Source organism: Schistocerca serialis, chromosome 4, assembly GCF_023864345.2.
Source record: "Schistocerca serialis cubense isolate TAMUIC-IGC-003099 chromosome 4, iqSchSeri2.2, whole genome shotgun sequence".
Lineage (NCBI taxonomy): Eukaryota > Metazoa > Arthropoda > Insecta > Orthoptera > Acrididae > Schistocerca > Schistocerca serialis.
In genome coordinates, this window is record NC_064641.1 from 884,122,270 (window position 1) to 884,140,465 (window position 18,196).

The 18,196-nt window shown below is 36.6% G+C and overlaps 1 protein-coding gene across 5 annotated transcripts in view; it reads right to left on the reverse strand.

The window, feature by feature from the left end:
- Positions 1–18,196, reverse strand: part of LOC126473542 (pericentriolar material 1 protein-like) — a 390,146-nt gene that overhangs the window by 322,995 nt on the left and 48,955 nt on the right. For all 5 annotated transcript variants that reach the window (XM_050100664.1, XM_050100665.1, XM_050100666.1 and 2 more), the window contains 4 exons: positions 14,408–14,494; positions 13,268–13,402; positions 12,936–13,083; positions 1,605–1,768 (listed from right to left, as the gene is read on the reverse strand). In XM_050100664.1, coding sequence (XP_049956621.1) covers positions 1,605–1,768; positions 12,936–13,083; positions 13,268–13,402; positions 14,408–14,494 — 534 coding nt within the window. The remainder of the gene's footprint in view (positions 1–1,604; positions 1,769–12,935; positions 13,084–13,267; positions 13,403–14,407; positions 14,495–18,196) is intronic.

Consider the following 18,196-nt stretch of genomic DNA (forward strand, 5'->3'; position numbering starts at 1 on the left):
TTGGTATCCACAGCTCAGTTTTGGCACCCAAAAACCATGTTTTTGGGGTGTTTCTCGATAACAGATAAAGATTTTTGAAACAGGAAGATAGCATTTCCAGATAAATACCTACAAAATATACCATTAAAATTTGAGACATTTGCTGCATTTAGTTATTTAGATATCCACTGCTGACAGAGAAAAAAATGGTGAAAAACACTTTTTTTTATTTCTCAGGAATCACCTATGAACTAAATGGTGCCTCAATAAGCCACTTAAAGCACACTGTAGACAACATTTAATGCCCCAGTTGCCTAAGTTGGAGGAAGAGTGTAATATTCAAACTCTGACCCAGTAGAATAGGATGGTTACAGTAAGATAATCCTTCTGTTTGGTATACAAAGGGTCCCCAGCCAAAGGGCTATCCAAAACACTTGACAATATCTTTTTAGCACCAACAGAACCTGAGGTCCAAGCCCTGGTAAAATCCCATTTTTATGTGCAGCATTTTGGAACATATCGGTAGTACATGCAGTAGCATGTGTACCAGTCTGTGGATCTGTAAGAAGGAAATTGAAGAAACAGTGAAAGAAAGGTGCGTAAATACTCCATCTTCAACAAATATTTGAAGACAGTGGAGGAAGCTGAAATGAAAAAGAAAATAATGCTAAAAAAATTAAATATGCACAACAAGAACATGGAAGCCAATTGAATTCATGGCAGCCAATATCTTGAGTAAAAATTTTTTGACACATGGACAATAGGAATAAAGTAAGAATAGATGTGTTACACAAATATCCATGAATCAATCACTGCAGCAGAAAGACAGACAAACCTATCAGCAGAAGGAGGAACTGGTCTCATTCTAATGAATGAGCTTCAATGATCCTTGCAAAAAATTAAAAACAAAAAACTACTAAAATAGGTAAAATAAATTATTAAAATATGCAGGCATGATGCTACACTGGAGGCTGCTAGAAATAATCAATGCCTGTTACGGAACAAGTGAAATGTCAGACACGTGGAAAAATCAGAAGTTTGTTCAACACTGATTACACTACAGACTCTACAACTTATTGTGGTATAAATTTTATTAGTTCAGTGAACAGGTTATATGCAAGGTTAAATATAGTGGTAAAACATTTGCTCACTTGGGGTACCACCCTTGCAATCAATTAGTCGAGAATATAAACATATTGTCTACAGCCTAAGCATCACACATACTTTTGTTGCTGAAACAGGTTTCAACCTAAGACAAGAAATTTGTATGTTACTTATGCGACTTACAGAAGTCCTCTGCATGCTCCAACTGAGAATTTATTTAAAACTACATTAGCTGTGAGAGTAGAATGAATGCTGGCTGGTAAAAATACTTTTTCTTTCACTAATAAACATGACTCTGAACACAATTTCAGAAATTCCCAATGAAGATGAATAGATCCGATTCAGAAAGGAAAGATCAATACAATTTATTTATATTATTTCATTTTAGGTATGCTTGTCTATATTCTATATTTCACATTTCATGAAGCATGAATAAAAAACTTATTATTTTATGTAAAGTAAATGATATGCACTATTATTACATTATTTCCACCAATTTTAATGTTTCAATAACTTCTTACCCCACCAGATGAGTCAAGATTAATAGTGGCAACAACGTTCTGAAGATGAGCCAGCTGGCTTTTAAGTGATGAGAACTCAGCCATTCTGTTTTGGACCTGCTCCACGACCACATCCACATCACCATCACTACCTTCTGCTAAACTGCCTGTCTCACCAGCCTCATCTGGAAACAAAGACCAACAATGTGTCACTCAAGATCATTCAAAACATTCAACAAGAAGTTACCAACTATAGTAATGTGATCTATATATACAACCAACTGATTTTCAATTTGATCACACAGGCTACATCAACCTAAGAATACTCATATGCACCTCACAGTATTGTACATTTACATATTTTGTGAGAAGAAATACATTTCATTTTTTACATGTTCCACACTTGTGGAATAGGTGTGTGTGTGTGTGTGTGTGTGTGTGTGTGTGTGTGTGTGTGCGCGCGTGTGTAAAGTTTGGTCATTTGTTTATTTGGGACTATAAATGTTGAATGAAACCTAGCCAGGTCTCTTACATCCTTTCTAAGACCAACAAAATGACACATCACAAAGGAATTGTCTGGATGGGACAGAAACCATTAGATGTAATGTACACATACAGACAAATGATTACAACTGCGGAAAAAATTGGATTACTTACTCGAGAGAAAGAGCTTTACAAATTGAGCAAGTCCATAATGCACTGGTCCACATCTCGCCCTTATGCAAGCAGTTATTTGGCTTGGCACTGATTGAGTTGTTGGATGTCCTTCTGAGGAATATCGTCCCAAATTCTGTCCAATAGATATGCTGGATCATCAAAATCCCGAGATGGTTGGAGGGCCCTGCCCACAATCCTCAAAACTTTCTCAGTTTGAGAGAGGTCTGGCGACCTTGCTGGGCAAGGTAGTGTTTGGAAAGCATAAAGACAAGAGGTAGAAACTCTCGAAGTGAGGGGTGGGCATTACCTAGCTGAAATGTACACCCAGGGTAGCTTGCGATGATGGGCAAGAAAATGGGGCATATAATATCACTGATGTACTGCTGTGCTGCATGAGTGCTGCAGATGACAACAAGAAATGGCACCCCAGAGCATCACTCCTTTTGTTGGGCCATATGGGGAGCAACAGTCAAGTTAGTATCCCATCGTCATCTGGGGCATCTCTGGTCTGGAATCTCACTGACTGGAATTGATCTGTCTTCAGTGATGAGTCCTGTTTCACACTGAGCCCCAATAACCAGCAAAGACACATCTGAAGATGTCCAGGACAGCAAAGGGATACCAACCTGACTATCGCCCATCATATTGCCCGACCACCCGCAGTAATGGTCTGGAGTGTCATTTCCCTTCATAGCAAGACCTCTATGGTTGTCATCCATGGCACCCTTACAGCACAGCAGTACATTGATGATATTGTACAAGCTGTTTTGTTGCCCAAGATGGCAAGCCAGTCTGGGCATTGAGAGAACGAGACATTATTGAGAGCTACAAATACAGCATTAGGCAACAGAAGATGAATGGGTAACTTTGAGAGATGAAATAGCAAAGACAACAGCCCTCGGACATTGGCGCGCCAGGTACATATAGTCTGCGCCCACGAGCTCGACTCCAGTTCTCCACCGCCAATGGAGGGTAAAGCTTTGACAATGCCAGCCACTCGTGCTGGCGAAATGTCAGAAAAATCATTAGATGAACGTCGGCCGAAGAACCCGAGACAGAAGCCAATAGGCAGTTTGTCAAAAAGTGGCCACGAAAGCCTTAACAATTTTGTAATATAGGTTGCAATGTATTTCCAATACATTTTAACAAAAGAATAAGAGTGGCAAATAGCTTACTATCTAAACCAATAAATATCATTTAACTTAAAATGGGTGTCTTATTATTTATTAATATACATTTTTTACCCTGAACCCCAAAACAGTTACCAAAAACTACTTTCAGCAAAACCAAATTTTACCAGTTTGTCAGTTGAGGACCCCAACTCTCCTTTTGTTAAGCAATGTTCCATTTTCCCAAACCCCCACCGCCCCCCATTAGTCCCCCACCCCCCCTTTCACTGACTTCTAGAATCGCCCCTGCATGTATCCTTTCACTATTTCAAAAATGTCTTTGCCCTTGGTAGTTAAGGGCATTTCCTTGCAAGAGAGATACTGTTTAACTATGTTTCTTTCATTAATGAAGCAAATAAAAAATCATCTAGGCCAGTTACCTCAGTAGATTCATCCAACTGAACCAATTTGAGTTTTAACAGAATGTTCAATGTTTTCAGACATGCCCTGAATACATTACCAGTGGACAGAATTTTTTTTTACATCAGGTTCATACGCAGTGCCAAACACTGTTTTCACTATAGCACATCAAGCCGGTTTTTATGGTTGTCTCTGCAACTACATGAGGTAATGCATCTTTTGTAATACTCTCAGCTACAAGACAATTGGCTTCTTGAGTTTTATCAGATGTCCCAAATGTCTTATTAAATAAAGAACTCTGCCGAGTCTTTTCTCTAAAATTTATTTCAAATAGTCAAAACTTTTTCCTTGTAAATGTTTGTGTTTTGTTGAAATACATTGCAGCAGTTTATTCACTAGCATGCTTCCACTGGCAAGTTTCTCTCCACATATCATACGCTTCGGTGTAGGACATCCTTCATCTCCACACCACATGAACCCCATTCTTAAGTATTCTTAACTAAACAGCCTTGCATTTGCGTTCTTGCTGCTAAATGATGGCACAGAGCAGAGATTTGAGATGCACTATTTGACTGTTCTGTTGCTCTGCATCCAATGTTTCATTAACTGCCAAAGGTCTCTTTCCAACAACGAATTTATCCATTTCTGATGACTTCCATAAATTACATCACTTTGAAAAAAAGTAAAATAACAACACATCACAAACAAAACAAAGAAACAGGCTGAAGGATAAGTGTGCAATCTCCCATTATTGCTGCTTAAAAAGCTTGTTACAGTGTGGACCGATAATGTTTGCCAATGTACAGCAGACGAAGATGACATCTAGTGCCACAAATAGAAGTTACACGCACAAAATAGTGGAATTCAACACACAATCACTTGAGGACATGCTCTATGGTTACACACAATGAAGAGACGATTGTTTTGTATTATTTCATCACAAGTTTTTAATTTGTTCTACATTCTGAATTTATTAGCCTCACAACAGCCCCGGGTGCTGGGACAGCTCTGCTGTAAACTCATGCGTAACTATGGGAAAAATAGATACCACTACAGAAAGGTAAAGAATCCTTACAAAAAAATGAAGTACCTGGATGAATCGTTGGTCAAGACGTCCATGATTGTAGAAGTGTGTGATTCAAACTTGAGAAAAAGTTACAGTTATACGGCTAAAAATTGATTTTTTAAAAATTGTAAAATTGAAATAACAGCACTAAATGAATGAATTTCAAGCTTAAAATTCTTACTCAGTTCTTTAAAGAGATATAACTTCATTCAAGAAAGAAAATCAGGATGTGCAACCGAAGCCAACACAGTGAAGTTACACAAGTCAAAAGTAACAAATTGTCAGAGTGGATAAAAGTGTCACTTAAAGGCAGTTCTTCAACTGCACAAATAACAAACTCTGCAAAAACTAATACATTTTCTGATAAAAACAAATATGATGTTTTGTAAACAAGTGACTGTGATAACGACTCTCCAAATAATCGTAAGCTTGTAAAAATCAGTGGGCTGAAAATGAATGGTGTTTTTGCAGCTAATGCCAATAACAAACACAGATCATCAAGGAAAAACAGTCGTGCACTTTTAGTAACAGAGTGTTATGGCAGAAATCTATCCAGCACGCTCCAAGAGAAAAATCACAACATAGTGGTGACTAGTATAGTGAAACCTGGAGCCGGAAATAAAAACATAGACTCTAATTCAGGGGTGAAATTAATGCAGGAAAATGACAATATCATCTGTATAATGGGATCAAATAATGCAAAAAATGAAGCAGAGGTTTGCCTGAAAATGCTCCAGTATTTTCTAGAAGCTAACAAATGCTGAAACACATTAGTTGAAAAACTACTTCATAGGCATGATCTAATTTATAGTTCTTACGTAAACAAAACATTCAGAAAACAAACTTCACAATAAGGAAAATGTGTACACAATATGCCACGTGCAACATATTGGATACAAGCAAGCTGCATTGAAATCTGCATGTGAAGCAGGGAATGCATTTAAACAATGACGGGAAAAGGTTTGTTTGTGATTATGTCAGCAAAACAATTATAGAAAGACTTTTAAGCAATAGGACAATCTGGCAGACCTACTGACAACAGTGAGGAAAGTAAAATGAGCACAACACAACTGGCGATCCTAATTTAAACTGAAGGTATGTGATGCTATAAATATGACTCCCAACAACCAAGTCGTGAATACTCCCAATCTAAATATTTATCACCATAATGTGCAATCAATGCATAATACCATCGATGAAATTAACATACTATTAACTGATCAACTAAAGGATATCTCAGCATTATGTATTCCTGACGATTGGCTTAACCCAGAATTAGTTTAGAATATGAAAATAAATAAAGTCATTTTGTCCTCATACTACTACGGAAAAACAGCAAGCAAGGTGTGGTGTAAATTTACACAAAGGAAAATACAGATTTCAATACCCTACCTGATTTAACTAGAACAAATGTAATAAGGATTATAAAATTGGAGTCACTGCTAAATAAAGTAAAAAAATGGATTGTGAGTCGATGATCTATGGGAACTTCAATACTGATTTCCTCAAAAACAGTAGATACAGAGGCCCTTTTGAACCTTGCAACAACCTATAATTTTACAGCTGAAGTAAAGGTTGTTACCTGAGTAAAAGAACTTGTGAAACAGTTTTTGATCAATTTCTAATCATGAAAAGTTTGCACAACACTTCACTAACAATTTTCACTGCAGGTTTCAGTGATCATCTTGCTCAAATATTAAACTTAAAAATGAAAGGCAGTAGTATTAACAACATGTCTTTAAGAACCACAAGTAGAAGGTATAATCAGGATAATGTAAACTACTTCAACAGATGTGACTTTGTAGGCTTTCCTGGCATAATAAGTCTTGAAAGTCTCGCCAAGTTTGCTGCCGGATCATAAAATCAACTTGATTCAATATTTCGGTGATCCAACTGTTCGCCATCTTCAGGAGAATGCTGCTTCTACTGATCAGTCCTGCTGAGAACTGCAGGACTCATCAGCAGAAGCAGTGTTCTCCTGAAGATGGTGAATAGTTGGATCACCGAAATACTGAATCCAATTGATTTTAGGATCCAGCAGCAAACCCGGAGAGACTTTCAATACTTCAACAGCTTATTACAGAGAGGAAAACAGTCACAGGTTTGCAAAGTTAATGACATAAATGGAAAATTCAATCCCTTCGTTGATACATTAACCCAGTTCTTTCAAATTGCCTTCCCACTGAAAACTGTAACCATAATAAGGAATTCTAGAACTAACAGCTAGATGACAAGGGGAATAAGGGTTTCATGCTAGAAGAAAAGACTACTACATGAAATATGTTAAGTCAAAAAATTCTTCACTTGAAATACATATGTACTATGAAAAATACTCCAAAATACTAAGAGCAGCAAAAATAATGAATAATGATGAGAAACTTCTTGACAGATTAAATCTGTGTGCCGGACTAAGACTCGAACTGACCTTTGCCTTTCTGCAAGGTTCGGAGAAGAGCTTCTGTGAGGTCTGGAAGGTAGGAGACGAGGTACTGGTAGAATTGAACCTGTGAGGATGGGTCGTGAGTCATGCTTGGGTAGTACAGATGGTAGAGCATTTGCCCACGAAAGGCAAAGGTCCCGAGTTCGAGTCTCAGTCCAGCACACACTTTTAATCTGCCAGGAAGTTTCATATTGGCGCAAATCTCATTCTGCATAATGATGAGTACATTTATAATTCAGTAAATAAAGGGAGGCTATGTGGAGTGTTACAAAAAAGAATCTGGTGAACACAGGCCACCCTGCAAAAATACGACACTATTACAAAAGAATAAAAAACAATAACAAACCTCATAATAGTAGCTAACACCTTCAACAATTTTTTCGCAGGTGTTGGTGATAATATGACATAATCAGACTTACATAAGGACACCCAAACCAATGAATACAAAAGCAGGCAGGCAGTGCTTGTAGAGGGTCAAAACTCATCAGTTCAGTCTCACAAGATGAAGTAGCTAATGCAAGAAAAGGACTACAAAATTCCATCTCTGCAGGCGTTGATGGTGTCCCTGCAACAATCTTAAGGACGAGTGCATCAAACCTAACTGAAATATTTACACACTTATGTGAGTGCTCATTTCAAGCAGGCACTTTCCCTGATTTATTGACAACATCTAAAGTAATTCAAGTCCAGAAAAAAATTTCTCCTGCATTTCAAAAGTATTAGGAGAAGTTATATATGACGACCTTATGAAATATGTGAATAAAAACAATATCCTATGCAATGAACAACATGGATTCAGAAATAAGAGGTCAACGACAACTGCTATTTATGAGTGCATCACTTCCATATTAAGCCTGATGGACAAGAAACAGGAATCAATACTGACCTGTCAAGTCTTTTGCATGGTGGACCATAAGATTCTGCCGTCAAAGCTTGAAAAATACAGTATTCAAGTTCTGTCCGACAATTGAATCAGTTCCTTCCAGTGCAATCGTAAGCAGGCAGTGTGCATGAAGTACACAAATATCCACCTATTAACAGTATCTGAACACTTATCAGACAATAAACAATTTAAATATGGTGTACCCCAAGGATCAGTAATGGGACGCCTTCTGTTAAAAATGATCTCAAATGGGGATGCACATAAAACAATTACATTTAGATGAGCCAAAAATTCTACTAAAAGAAGAAAGCAAAGAACAATACAGCAATGAGTAAACACTGCCCGAAACAACTTAGCAGCTGGGCATAGAAAAATGGGCTTATAATACATAGTAAAAAAAAAAAAAAAACATGCACTAAAATTCCAAAGTGCTCCAAACAAGGGCATGTTTATCCTATTGGTCTCTATCAACAACGAACTAGTTAGTAACAGTGCTGAAATGAAATTCTTAGGCTTGGGCTGCTGAGAAATGTAAAATGGAATAAGCATTTTGAATATCTTAATGCAGAACTTAGTATGACATGTTACCTTCTTTGCACACTAAAATCATGCTACAATAAGAAAAGAGTAATGAATGAATATCATGCCTACTTCTGTTCTCTCCTTAAATATGGAACCACTTTCTGCGAAAACTCTAAAACAGCTAACAGTACTTTCAAACTACAAAAAAGGGCCATTAGAATCTTATTTGGATGCAAACCTAGAGACTCTTGAAATGTTGCTTTTTGAATAATTAATAAAATATGCCCCAAACGTTTAATTAATGCTAAAATCCATTCAGAACAAATTTTCTCTGTGTAAATAAATCTGTAAATTAAGAAGAAAAGGCCAAAGTTTAATATAAAAAATATATTTTTAATGTTCATATAAAGAATGTTCCAGAGAAATGTTTATATATCAAAACTTCATAAAAGAAGCTCTGTAAAGCAAGTTGAAGGCAGTCACCGTAATTTGTTTTGACTGTATAAAAGCAAAAGTTGCGCTCCTGTTCACTCTCTCTCTCTCTCTCTCTCTCTCTCTCTCTCTCTCTCCTCTCTCTCTCTCCATCTTTCATTTGTTATTGATTGCTACCTCATAAAACATAAGTGTTGCTCTCGTATCCGTAACTTTTGGTTGAAAAATTATGTTAATTTAATGGTAACAGCCATGTTTGAATCAAGAAACCTACTTTCCTCTTCCATTAAAGCTACATCTCTCAATTTATTATGTGGCATTTTAGAACTTTTCAGGCCGCAGTGAAGGAGAGTTGCTGATGAATTGTTTGGTGCACACAGCCGAATGTTACTAGTGTTCAAAAAACATTTACTTTATCAAGTGTTCAAAAAACATTTACTTTATCAAACTTTTGTTTCAGTATCCCTGAGATCTCTTTTATTGAACTTTTCTAACAGTATCCAGGCAATATAATTATACTAACTGCATAATTTTGAGATCAGTCACTGGCCTCTGAACAATGTCACCAGTCAACATTGTCATCAGGCTGATGGTAATCTTATTCTGAATGGCGGAATGCAAATCAATTAATAAGTAAGTAAAAATTTTCTATGGACCATTTTACCATTTCAGAAGCTCTGCTACCAGCAGGCACGGTTAAAAGTTTTATAATATTACTTACTAATTGTTTAACAACTTGTAAATGTCTTTTGGGGAGTTAGATTAATTTCAATCAGGAATATTTGAAGAAGATATCAACCACAGCTAATATTAAGCTCAATATTTCAAATTAACTTCCCCACCTCCAAAAAATGTAATATAATATTTTAATATTAGTAATATTGCAAACCTCTATTTAAGATATATGGTACTCCTCCATTACCACGTGTATAGATTATGGAAAACTTTAAATTTTTCAAAATAAATGTAATAGGTAAGGACTGTAGACTGCAAAAAAACAGTGATGAACATGATCACTTTACCAGACATCACAAAAAATTTAAATATACCCAAATCAGCACAACTTTGTGTCAAAAAGGTACTTTCCACAAGGGAGTTAAACGTTACAACAAACTTCCTGAAAATGTACAGTGTATGTAAAAGGTATTACTAAGGTCAAAACCTTTGAAAAAATCTCTAAAGTCATATTTACAGCATTTACTGTTTTTAATCCATTTAACTTATGAAGTGTGTTATATAAATACTTAATGTATAAAGTGTTTTATTGAAAGTTTAAATAAGTATGCCTAGAAATCACTTTCAGAAATGTATGAAGAACTTGGTTTGTCCAATGTCTCATGCAAAAGATTCTTTTGTAGAACACAGAACCAATATATACAATACAATATTAAGAGCATAGACGGCAAGCCTGTACTACGCAAAGAAGGGAAAGCTGAAAGGAGGGAGGAATATACAGAGGATCTATACTAATGAAACAGGCTTGAAGACAATGTTATAGAAGAGTAAGAGGATGTACATAAAGGTGAGATGGGAATTGTAATACTGCTAGGAGAATTGGATAAAACATTGAAAGACTAAGTTCAAAACAAGGCTCCTGGAGTAGACAACACTCTCTTGGAATTACTGAGATCCTTGGGGCAGCCAGCTACGACAACACAATTCGACCTGGTATGCAATATTTATGAGACATGCAAGATACCCTCAGACATTAGGAACAATGTAACCCCTATTACAAGTAAATCAAATGCTGAATGGTGTAATTATTATACAACTATCATGTTAATAAGTCACAGTTTCAAAATACTGAGACAAATTATTTACGGAAGAATGAAAAAATTCACAGAAGTCGAAGTAAGAGTACAGTTAGGAAGGAAGGAAGGCAGATGGGGCTTAACCTCCATCGACATCAAGGTCATTAGAGACAGCACAAGCTCGGATGGTGTTAAGAACAGGGAGAGAAATTGGCTATTCCCTTTCAAAGGATGGCCGGATGTGGGTTTGAATCATTGTCATCCCGGACGCGAGTCCAATGTGCTAACCACTGTGTCGCCTCACTCAGTAGATCACTTAGGGTTCTGGAAAAACTGAGGAACAAGAGATGCAATACTGGCTCTGTGACTTATCTTAGATTTAATACATTTGTATCTGTAAATTAAGAAGAAAAGGTCATAGTTCAATGTAAAAAATATATTTTTAATGTCCATATAAAGAATGTTCCAGAGAAATGTTTATATATCAAAACTTCATAAAAGATGCTCTGTAAAGCAAGTTGAAGGCAGTCGCCGTAATTTGTTTTGACTGTATAAAAGCAAGAGTTGCGCTCCTGTTTCTCTGTCTCTCACTCTATCTCTCTCACTCTCTCTCTCTTTCATTTGTTATTGATTGCTACCTCATAAAACATAAGTGTTGCCCTCGTATCTGTAACTTTTGGTTGAAAAAGGGAAAGCTTTTGACAATGTTGACTAGCATATACTCTTTGCAATTCTGAAGGTATCAGGAATAAAATACAGAGAGTGAAAAGATATCTACAAACAAGAGCCACGGGGCAGAAAAAGGATGCCCTGAGAAGGAAGTAAGACAGTCTTCAAACTCTCCCCAATGTTATATGTACAATGAATAAGCAGTAAAGGAAAGCAAGGAGAAATTTGAAAAGGAGATTAAAAGTTTACAAAGAAGAAATAAAAAATGAGGTTTGCCAATGACACTGAAATTCTGTCAGAGATGGCAAAGTATTTGGAAGATCAGTTGAATGGAATGGATAAAGCCTTCAAAAGAGGTTATAAGATGAGCAACAACAAACATAACGTGGACAATATATATTATAGGGGCTAGTCAGGAATCAGTTCAAATATTTGTGAGATATGAAAACTAGTTTCCAATGAAGGCTGGTTCTCTGCCTTCTGCAAATAATGTAGCCTATTATCAACAAAAGTATAAGCATACAAGGTGTATTTAGATGACTCAGTTGGCAAAGCACTGTCTGTGAAAGGCGAAAGTCAGATTTGCAACCCCCGTGCAAGTGCAAATTTTTAACTTTTGACAAATGGTCATTACCATTAATGCTGGAACAAATTTTAGAGATAATTTATAAAATGAAAGTACAAATTTCAGATTTGTGGTATAGTACAAGTACACACTTAAAATGACATTAACAGAAGTCAGCACCTCTGCTTGTTTTTGTTAACAGAAGTCAGTTTTATTCAAAATAGGGACCAAAGCTTAAAATGGCCAAAACAGAGATAAACAACAAGAAACTCTTTATTCCTTAAATGATAAAAAAAAGACGAAAAAAAGATTCTAATGTAGATAACCAACCTCAGCTCATCAGCAGCAAAAAAACTGCTGAAAGTAGTTTCACTTGCAGCAAAGAAACTGCCAATAGTATTTTCACTTGCAGAGCAGAATGATTCACATAAAACACAGGAACTGTCAACCAACACAACATGCATTACATTTTGGAGGCAAAGTCATTGTTTCAATTAATGATCTTATGTGCAATGAGAATCAAAATAACAATCAGATGAAATGAACTAGTTGTTAATATTCCTACCTGGAGTTTGCACTGTTTGAAATGAACTAGTTGTTTGACACATTTGCTCTCTCCAGGCATACAGAGAACAGACTGAGAAAAATTTCCTTATTATATAATTTGTTGAAGATACTGTCTAGGTAGTTAATCAGTGCAGGCAATGACAAACAATGAAAAGCAAAGGATGCAGGCAATGTTCTCTGGATCCTATTTGTTTAGCAATCTACAAGAGTTGAAGTATTTCATCTAATACAACTTCTGGTTCTTTGAACTGATAATAAGGACACTTCTTACCGTTAGCATCTGAATTGTTTAGAGCTGAGAACTGTGCCAACAGCTGATCCATGTGTCGTTTCTTCACTTGCAGTTCTGTCAACTTGTCTTGTAAAACTGTGTGCTCAGAAAGTAATGCTTCGTCCCGTTCACCTAACAGCTCTACTATCTACAACAATAAAGAGCAAAATACATTAACATCAACACTAAAATCATAAAATAAGAAAGTTATATGGATTTTTTTAAATTTTGTCTACCAGTCTATCAACAAATATTTGTATGACAAATAAGTAGACAATTTTATCAAAATAATCTTAATATACTGATAAAGTCAAGAAAGAAAGAAAAAATACCTGATTTCTGTTGTCATAAAATTCATGCAAGACTGATATTCGATGTTGAAGATTCTGCACATCTCTGAGGACATCCGAGCTACTTTGTGGCTGATCACCTGTGCCAATTCCTGATTCTATTGAAGATACAGTATTCTGAAATAATAAGATATAGTACAGGTAAACAAACCAGTAGTTATATTGTATTCTATTAATATTGACAGTCAAATGGACAGGGAAAAATTCTGTCACTCGATAGTGTAGTGAACAGCATCATAAAAGTATGAATTTCCTACATTCTCTTAATTGTGGTTAAAGAAGACAGAGAAGTGCACGCTCTTTCACAGTTCCAAAAACATCTTGAGCGTGCCAGTCAGTTCCCTTATTCGCCATTAGTTGTTCGTATTTATCTCCACAGCATTTCAGATAGGTGTTCAGCTATTCTCCCTCACACTGTAACTACACTATAAGCATTTCCTGTCATTAAATTAAACTACCTTATATTTCTCTTTCCATAGTTCATTTATCACTACTACAATAATTACCACACTAGAACAATTATTGATTGGCGACTCCATGTTGTCTTGTGCACTACGACCAGATAACAGGTATACTTGAAAAAAGAGACAGCATTGGTCGTATATTTTTTACTATTGCAAAATCGATTTTCTGTCACTGAGTGACCATCTTCAGTGCTATATTGTATAACTTAAATTGGGATGCACTGTTGTTACTAAGCTTACTGCAATCACATTGCCGTAAGCTTAGTAACAACAGTGCATCCCAACTTAAGTTATACAATATAGCACTGAAGATGGTCACTCAGTGACAGAAAATCGATTTTGCAATAGTAAAAAATATACGACCAATGCTGTCTCTTTTTTCAAGTACACTAGAACAATTCCTTTAAACATGCACTGATCAAATGAGAGGCCTCTACCATGTAAGTTGACAAAGGGGTGCACATAAATAAATGAGGAAAAAATGCATCATGGGCACAAAATTTTTGAATTTGCATCTCATAACTTATCATGATATATCACTTAACAATAAAATAGCATAGGCTGTCCTTTACATATTCATAAAATATTTATTTTCAACTGCATCATCTATTTGCCTCTGTTGCTGCAACTATAAAAAATCTCATAACACTGTCCTTACTTGTGCTGCCTTTGCTTTTTGTAACTGTTCTTTTGCTTTCTGCTGCAATGCCACCAGGGCTGCCTGATGTTCTTGTAGTGCCTGCAACTGTGTAAAACAGCAATACTTAATTATTTATGTGTATGGCAAATATTTTTAAAGTTGCACTTAAAGAAGAAAAAAATTTATCTCAACGTACACTTTCCGAATGTAATAACACAAACACAAGATACAAACTACCAAGCTTTTTAGGAAATCATTAAAGTATCAGCAGAAATTTATCACTTCATATTAAGCTTTTTTTTTTCCTCCAAAAAAAGTGTGTGAGAGAGAAAAGAAATAAGGAAGAATAATTAATTTCTCACACACAACTCAGATGACTTATTCTTTCATATTTTGCAGCAAATTTTAATACGTATGTTAAAACAAACATCTTATCTTTGTTCTAGTCATTAAAATTAGTGCTCTAGCATGAATACTGAACCATCATTCTAAGCTGATTGCAGAATGATTCTACTGCCACCAACATACATTTTGTGTACAGACATTTTGTGTACAGACCATGAAGGTAAGACATGACAAGGGAAATCAGGGCTCGTACGGAAGAATAAGGACAGTCATTTTTCCCTTGCTCCATTTTAGAGTGGAACAGGAAAGGAAATGACTAGTGGTACAAGGTAACCTCAGCCATGCAACACACAATAGCTTGCAGAGCATGTATGTGGACATAGAAAAACACACACTGATGAGCCGAACATTATGACCAGTGCCTGCTGCAAGACCGAGTGCCACCTGGCGGCACAGCGGGTGTGTTTATGTACATGCAGGCTACATAAAGGCTACAAACTGGGAAATTCACTGACATAAGATAAAGTGCAGATTGTTATGGCACAAAGGCTGGAAATGACCATCTCAGAAACTGAGAAACTGGTTGGCTGTTCGTGCGCTACTGTCATGAGCATTTATGGAAAGTGATTAAAGTGTGGTGCTACAGCTACAAAAAACAGGACATATGGAATGCTTTATAGAGTCAACGTAAGATTCAATGAAGTGCCAGTTGCACATAATACTGAACACATTGGATGGACAACAGTTATGTAGGTTATGGAATAGGCCAAACACTCAGTTGTGATTGCTTACATAATACTGTTTCTTTTGGCAGCTCACCAGAACACACCAGGGGGCTGACCCAGATGGCTTTATAAGCAGGCCTGTGAACTGTATGGACACACAATCTCTGCAATCGGGCGCATTATGAGTGAAGGTAAATCAGGTGGTAAAACCACGAGTAAGTGATATGGTGTCAGGCATACATACTTCATTACGTAATGTTAAGGTCAGAGGCTTACCCATTCGATACAGCAAGATAGGTGCCATTCTGTGGCAGATATGATGACAGTGCAGACACAACTGTTTTAGTGCACACTGTTCAGTACACACTGTTGAAAATGGAACTCTGCAGCAGACAGTCCCTCTGCATTCCCACATGGATCCAACATCATCAACTATTAGGGCAGCAGACACATGCTCATTGCGATCGAACTGCAGATCAATGGAAACAAGTCCCCGACCAAATGAATCATGTTACTTGTTACACCAGACAATGGTCGTGTCTGGCTATGGCCTTCATCCAATCTAACTGCTGCTCAAAACATGCACCATGCTGTGGATGCAAGCCAGTTGGGCCAGTCTTATGCTATGGGAGACATTCATCTAGGCTTCCATGAGACCTGTGCTAGTAATTGAAGGCAACTAACAGCTATGGACTATGTGAACATCATTGTGAACCACCCATATTCCTTCAAGCTTGATGTCTTCAATGACGGCAGCAACACCTTCCTGCACGATAATTGTCTTTTGTCACAAGAATGAATTGACCTCCAGTGTTTTGAGGAGCAGGATAGTGACTTCACAATGTCACCATCACCAAATTTGCCCAATTTGGATCCAATGGAACACATCTGAAGTGCTATCTGGTACCAGCTCCACGCCCACAAATCAACAAACCATAATGCACGGGAACAGCATTATCTGTGCATAAATGTCTGGTACCACATATCTTCAGAAACCTACCAATGAATTGTCGAATCCATGCCACACAGAATCACTGCTGTACTGCATTCCAATGGTGGACCAACACGCTAATTTTGGTTCATTGGTGTACAGTTAAATAACAATATGATGTCGAAATTTCTCATAATTAGAAATAAGGAGTGACCTGTAGCTGCTTTGAAGAAAATTTAACAGCCAAGATTGCATTCAGTACTATTTATTCCTGATGACTGGTTGCAACAGATCTTCTGATCTTCAAAAAACTGTTGTCTAATGAACAGGATGTATAAGAACAAATTTTTTAGAGATCAGAAGATGACAGTCTTAACTGCCGAAACTGTTCCTCCGAAATAAATAGTAGTGATCTTGGGTATTAAATTTTCTTCAAACAATACGAAGAGCATTTCCTTGTCAAATCTTGATTCATCACTATTTTAAAGGCACAATAAACATGTCATAGGTTTGTACCCACATAAGAACAGGCACTGCATCTCTTTAACATGACAACCAGTAATTTGGAATAAAACAACACACTTAATTTTTCTGCCACAAAATGTAAAAATAAGGTTTGGTAATTTTATACAATGTATAATTTCTTTTGTATGTAATTATCTTCCGGTTTTCTTTCTTTTAAAAAAATAGAAATAGAAGAGGATGGGGAGAGAAAAAGTTTTCTACGATACCCAGGGCCTTTCATTTAGGAATACAGTGCAGGACGCTGCTGTAGACTGGTTTGATGCTGCTTTCCGCACTAGTTCATCTCTGTCTAACTACTGCATATAACACAAGATCCCAGAACATTATTACATTTTGTACAAAAATGTAAGAATAGAGAATTTGAAAGTATTATCATCAAGCGCATCTTCTGTCTCCCAAGTAGCACATGCTAACGAGATATTTCCCCCTAAAACTGCAGCAGACTTCCCAGTGTCTAATTTTCTAATCTTAAACCCTAAGAAATGACTACATTTTATCAATCTTGTTTTACTTTAAGCTATCTTTACTAGATGGAAAACTCTAATAAAAATTTTGAAAACACAGGAGGGAGGGGGATGGTACTATAATTAGAGGTCACCTGTTACATCCACTTTTATAAATGGTTATTGATATTGCATATTTCAGCCTATCAAGAAGTAGACTTTGGCTCACCAACTGATCACATAGGTTACTAGAGATGACTACTATCAAATCAGCACAAAATTTCAGTACTTTTGTTGAAACACCATCACAGCCAGAAGAATTGCTGCTTTTAAGTGAGCTAATTACTTTTGTGATCTCTCTGACAGCTATATTGCCAAAATTAAAGTCTACCAGTGAAGCATGCAACACCTGACTACGTAAATGTAACTGGTCTCATTTTGTTGTTGTTGTTGTTGTTGTTGTTTTGTTGTTGTTTTTTTTCCAGCTACTTGTAGGAATAATTTGTTGGATTTGGTGGGCAATGATTTGAACCTAACATGAGCTGTCTCCCTGATAATGCCATACAGCTCTTAAATATAATTTACCTTACAGAGATTATTCATTTCATACCTAGTAATGCTCAAAGTTTAGTTCACTTTGTACATGAAAATTTTAACTTTTATTTGCGTAACAAGGTCCGTTTTCTGATGGTACGGTGGAGAATTCTGTTGCACTGCTCGTAAGGTACGTTTAGATCTTGATTAGATGTAGTCCTCCGCATTAACGCACAAGTGGTCACTTGGCGTCCCACAGACACCAGACACACTTCATTTACACACTATTGTTCATCAGATACAG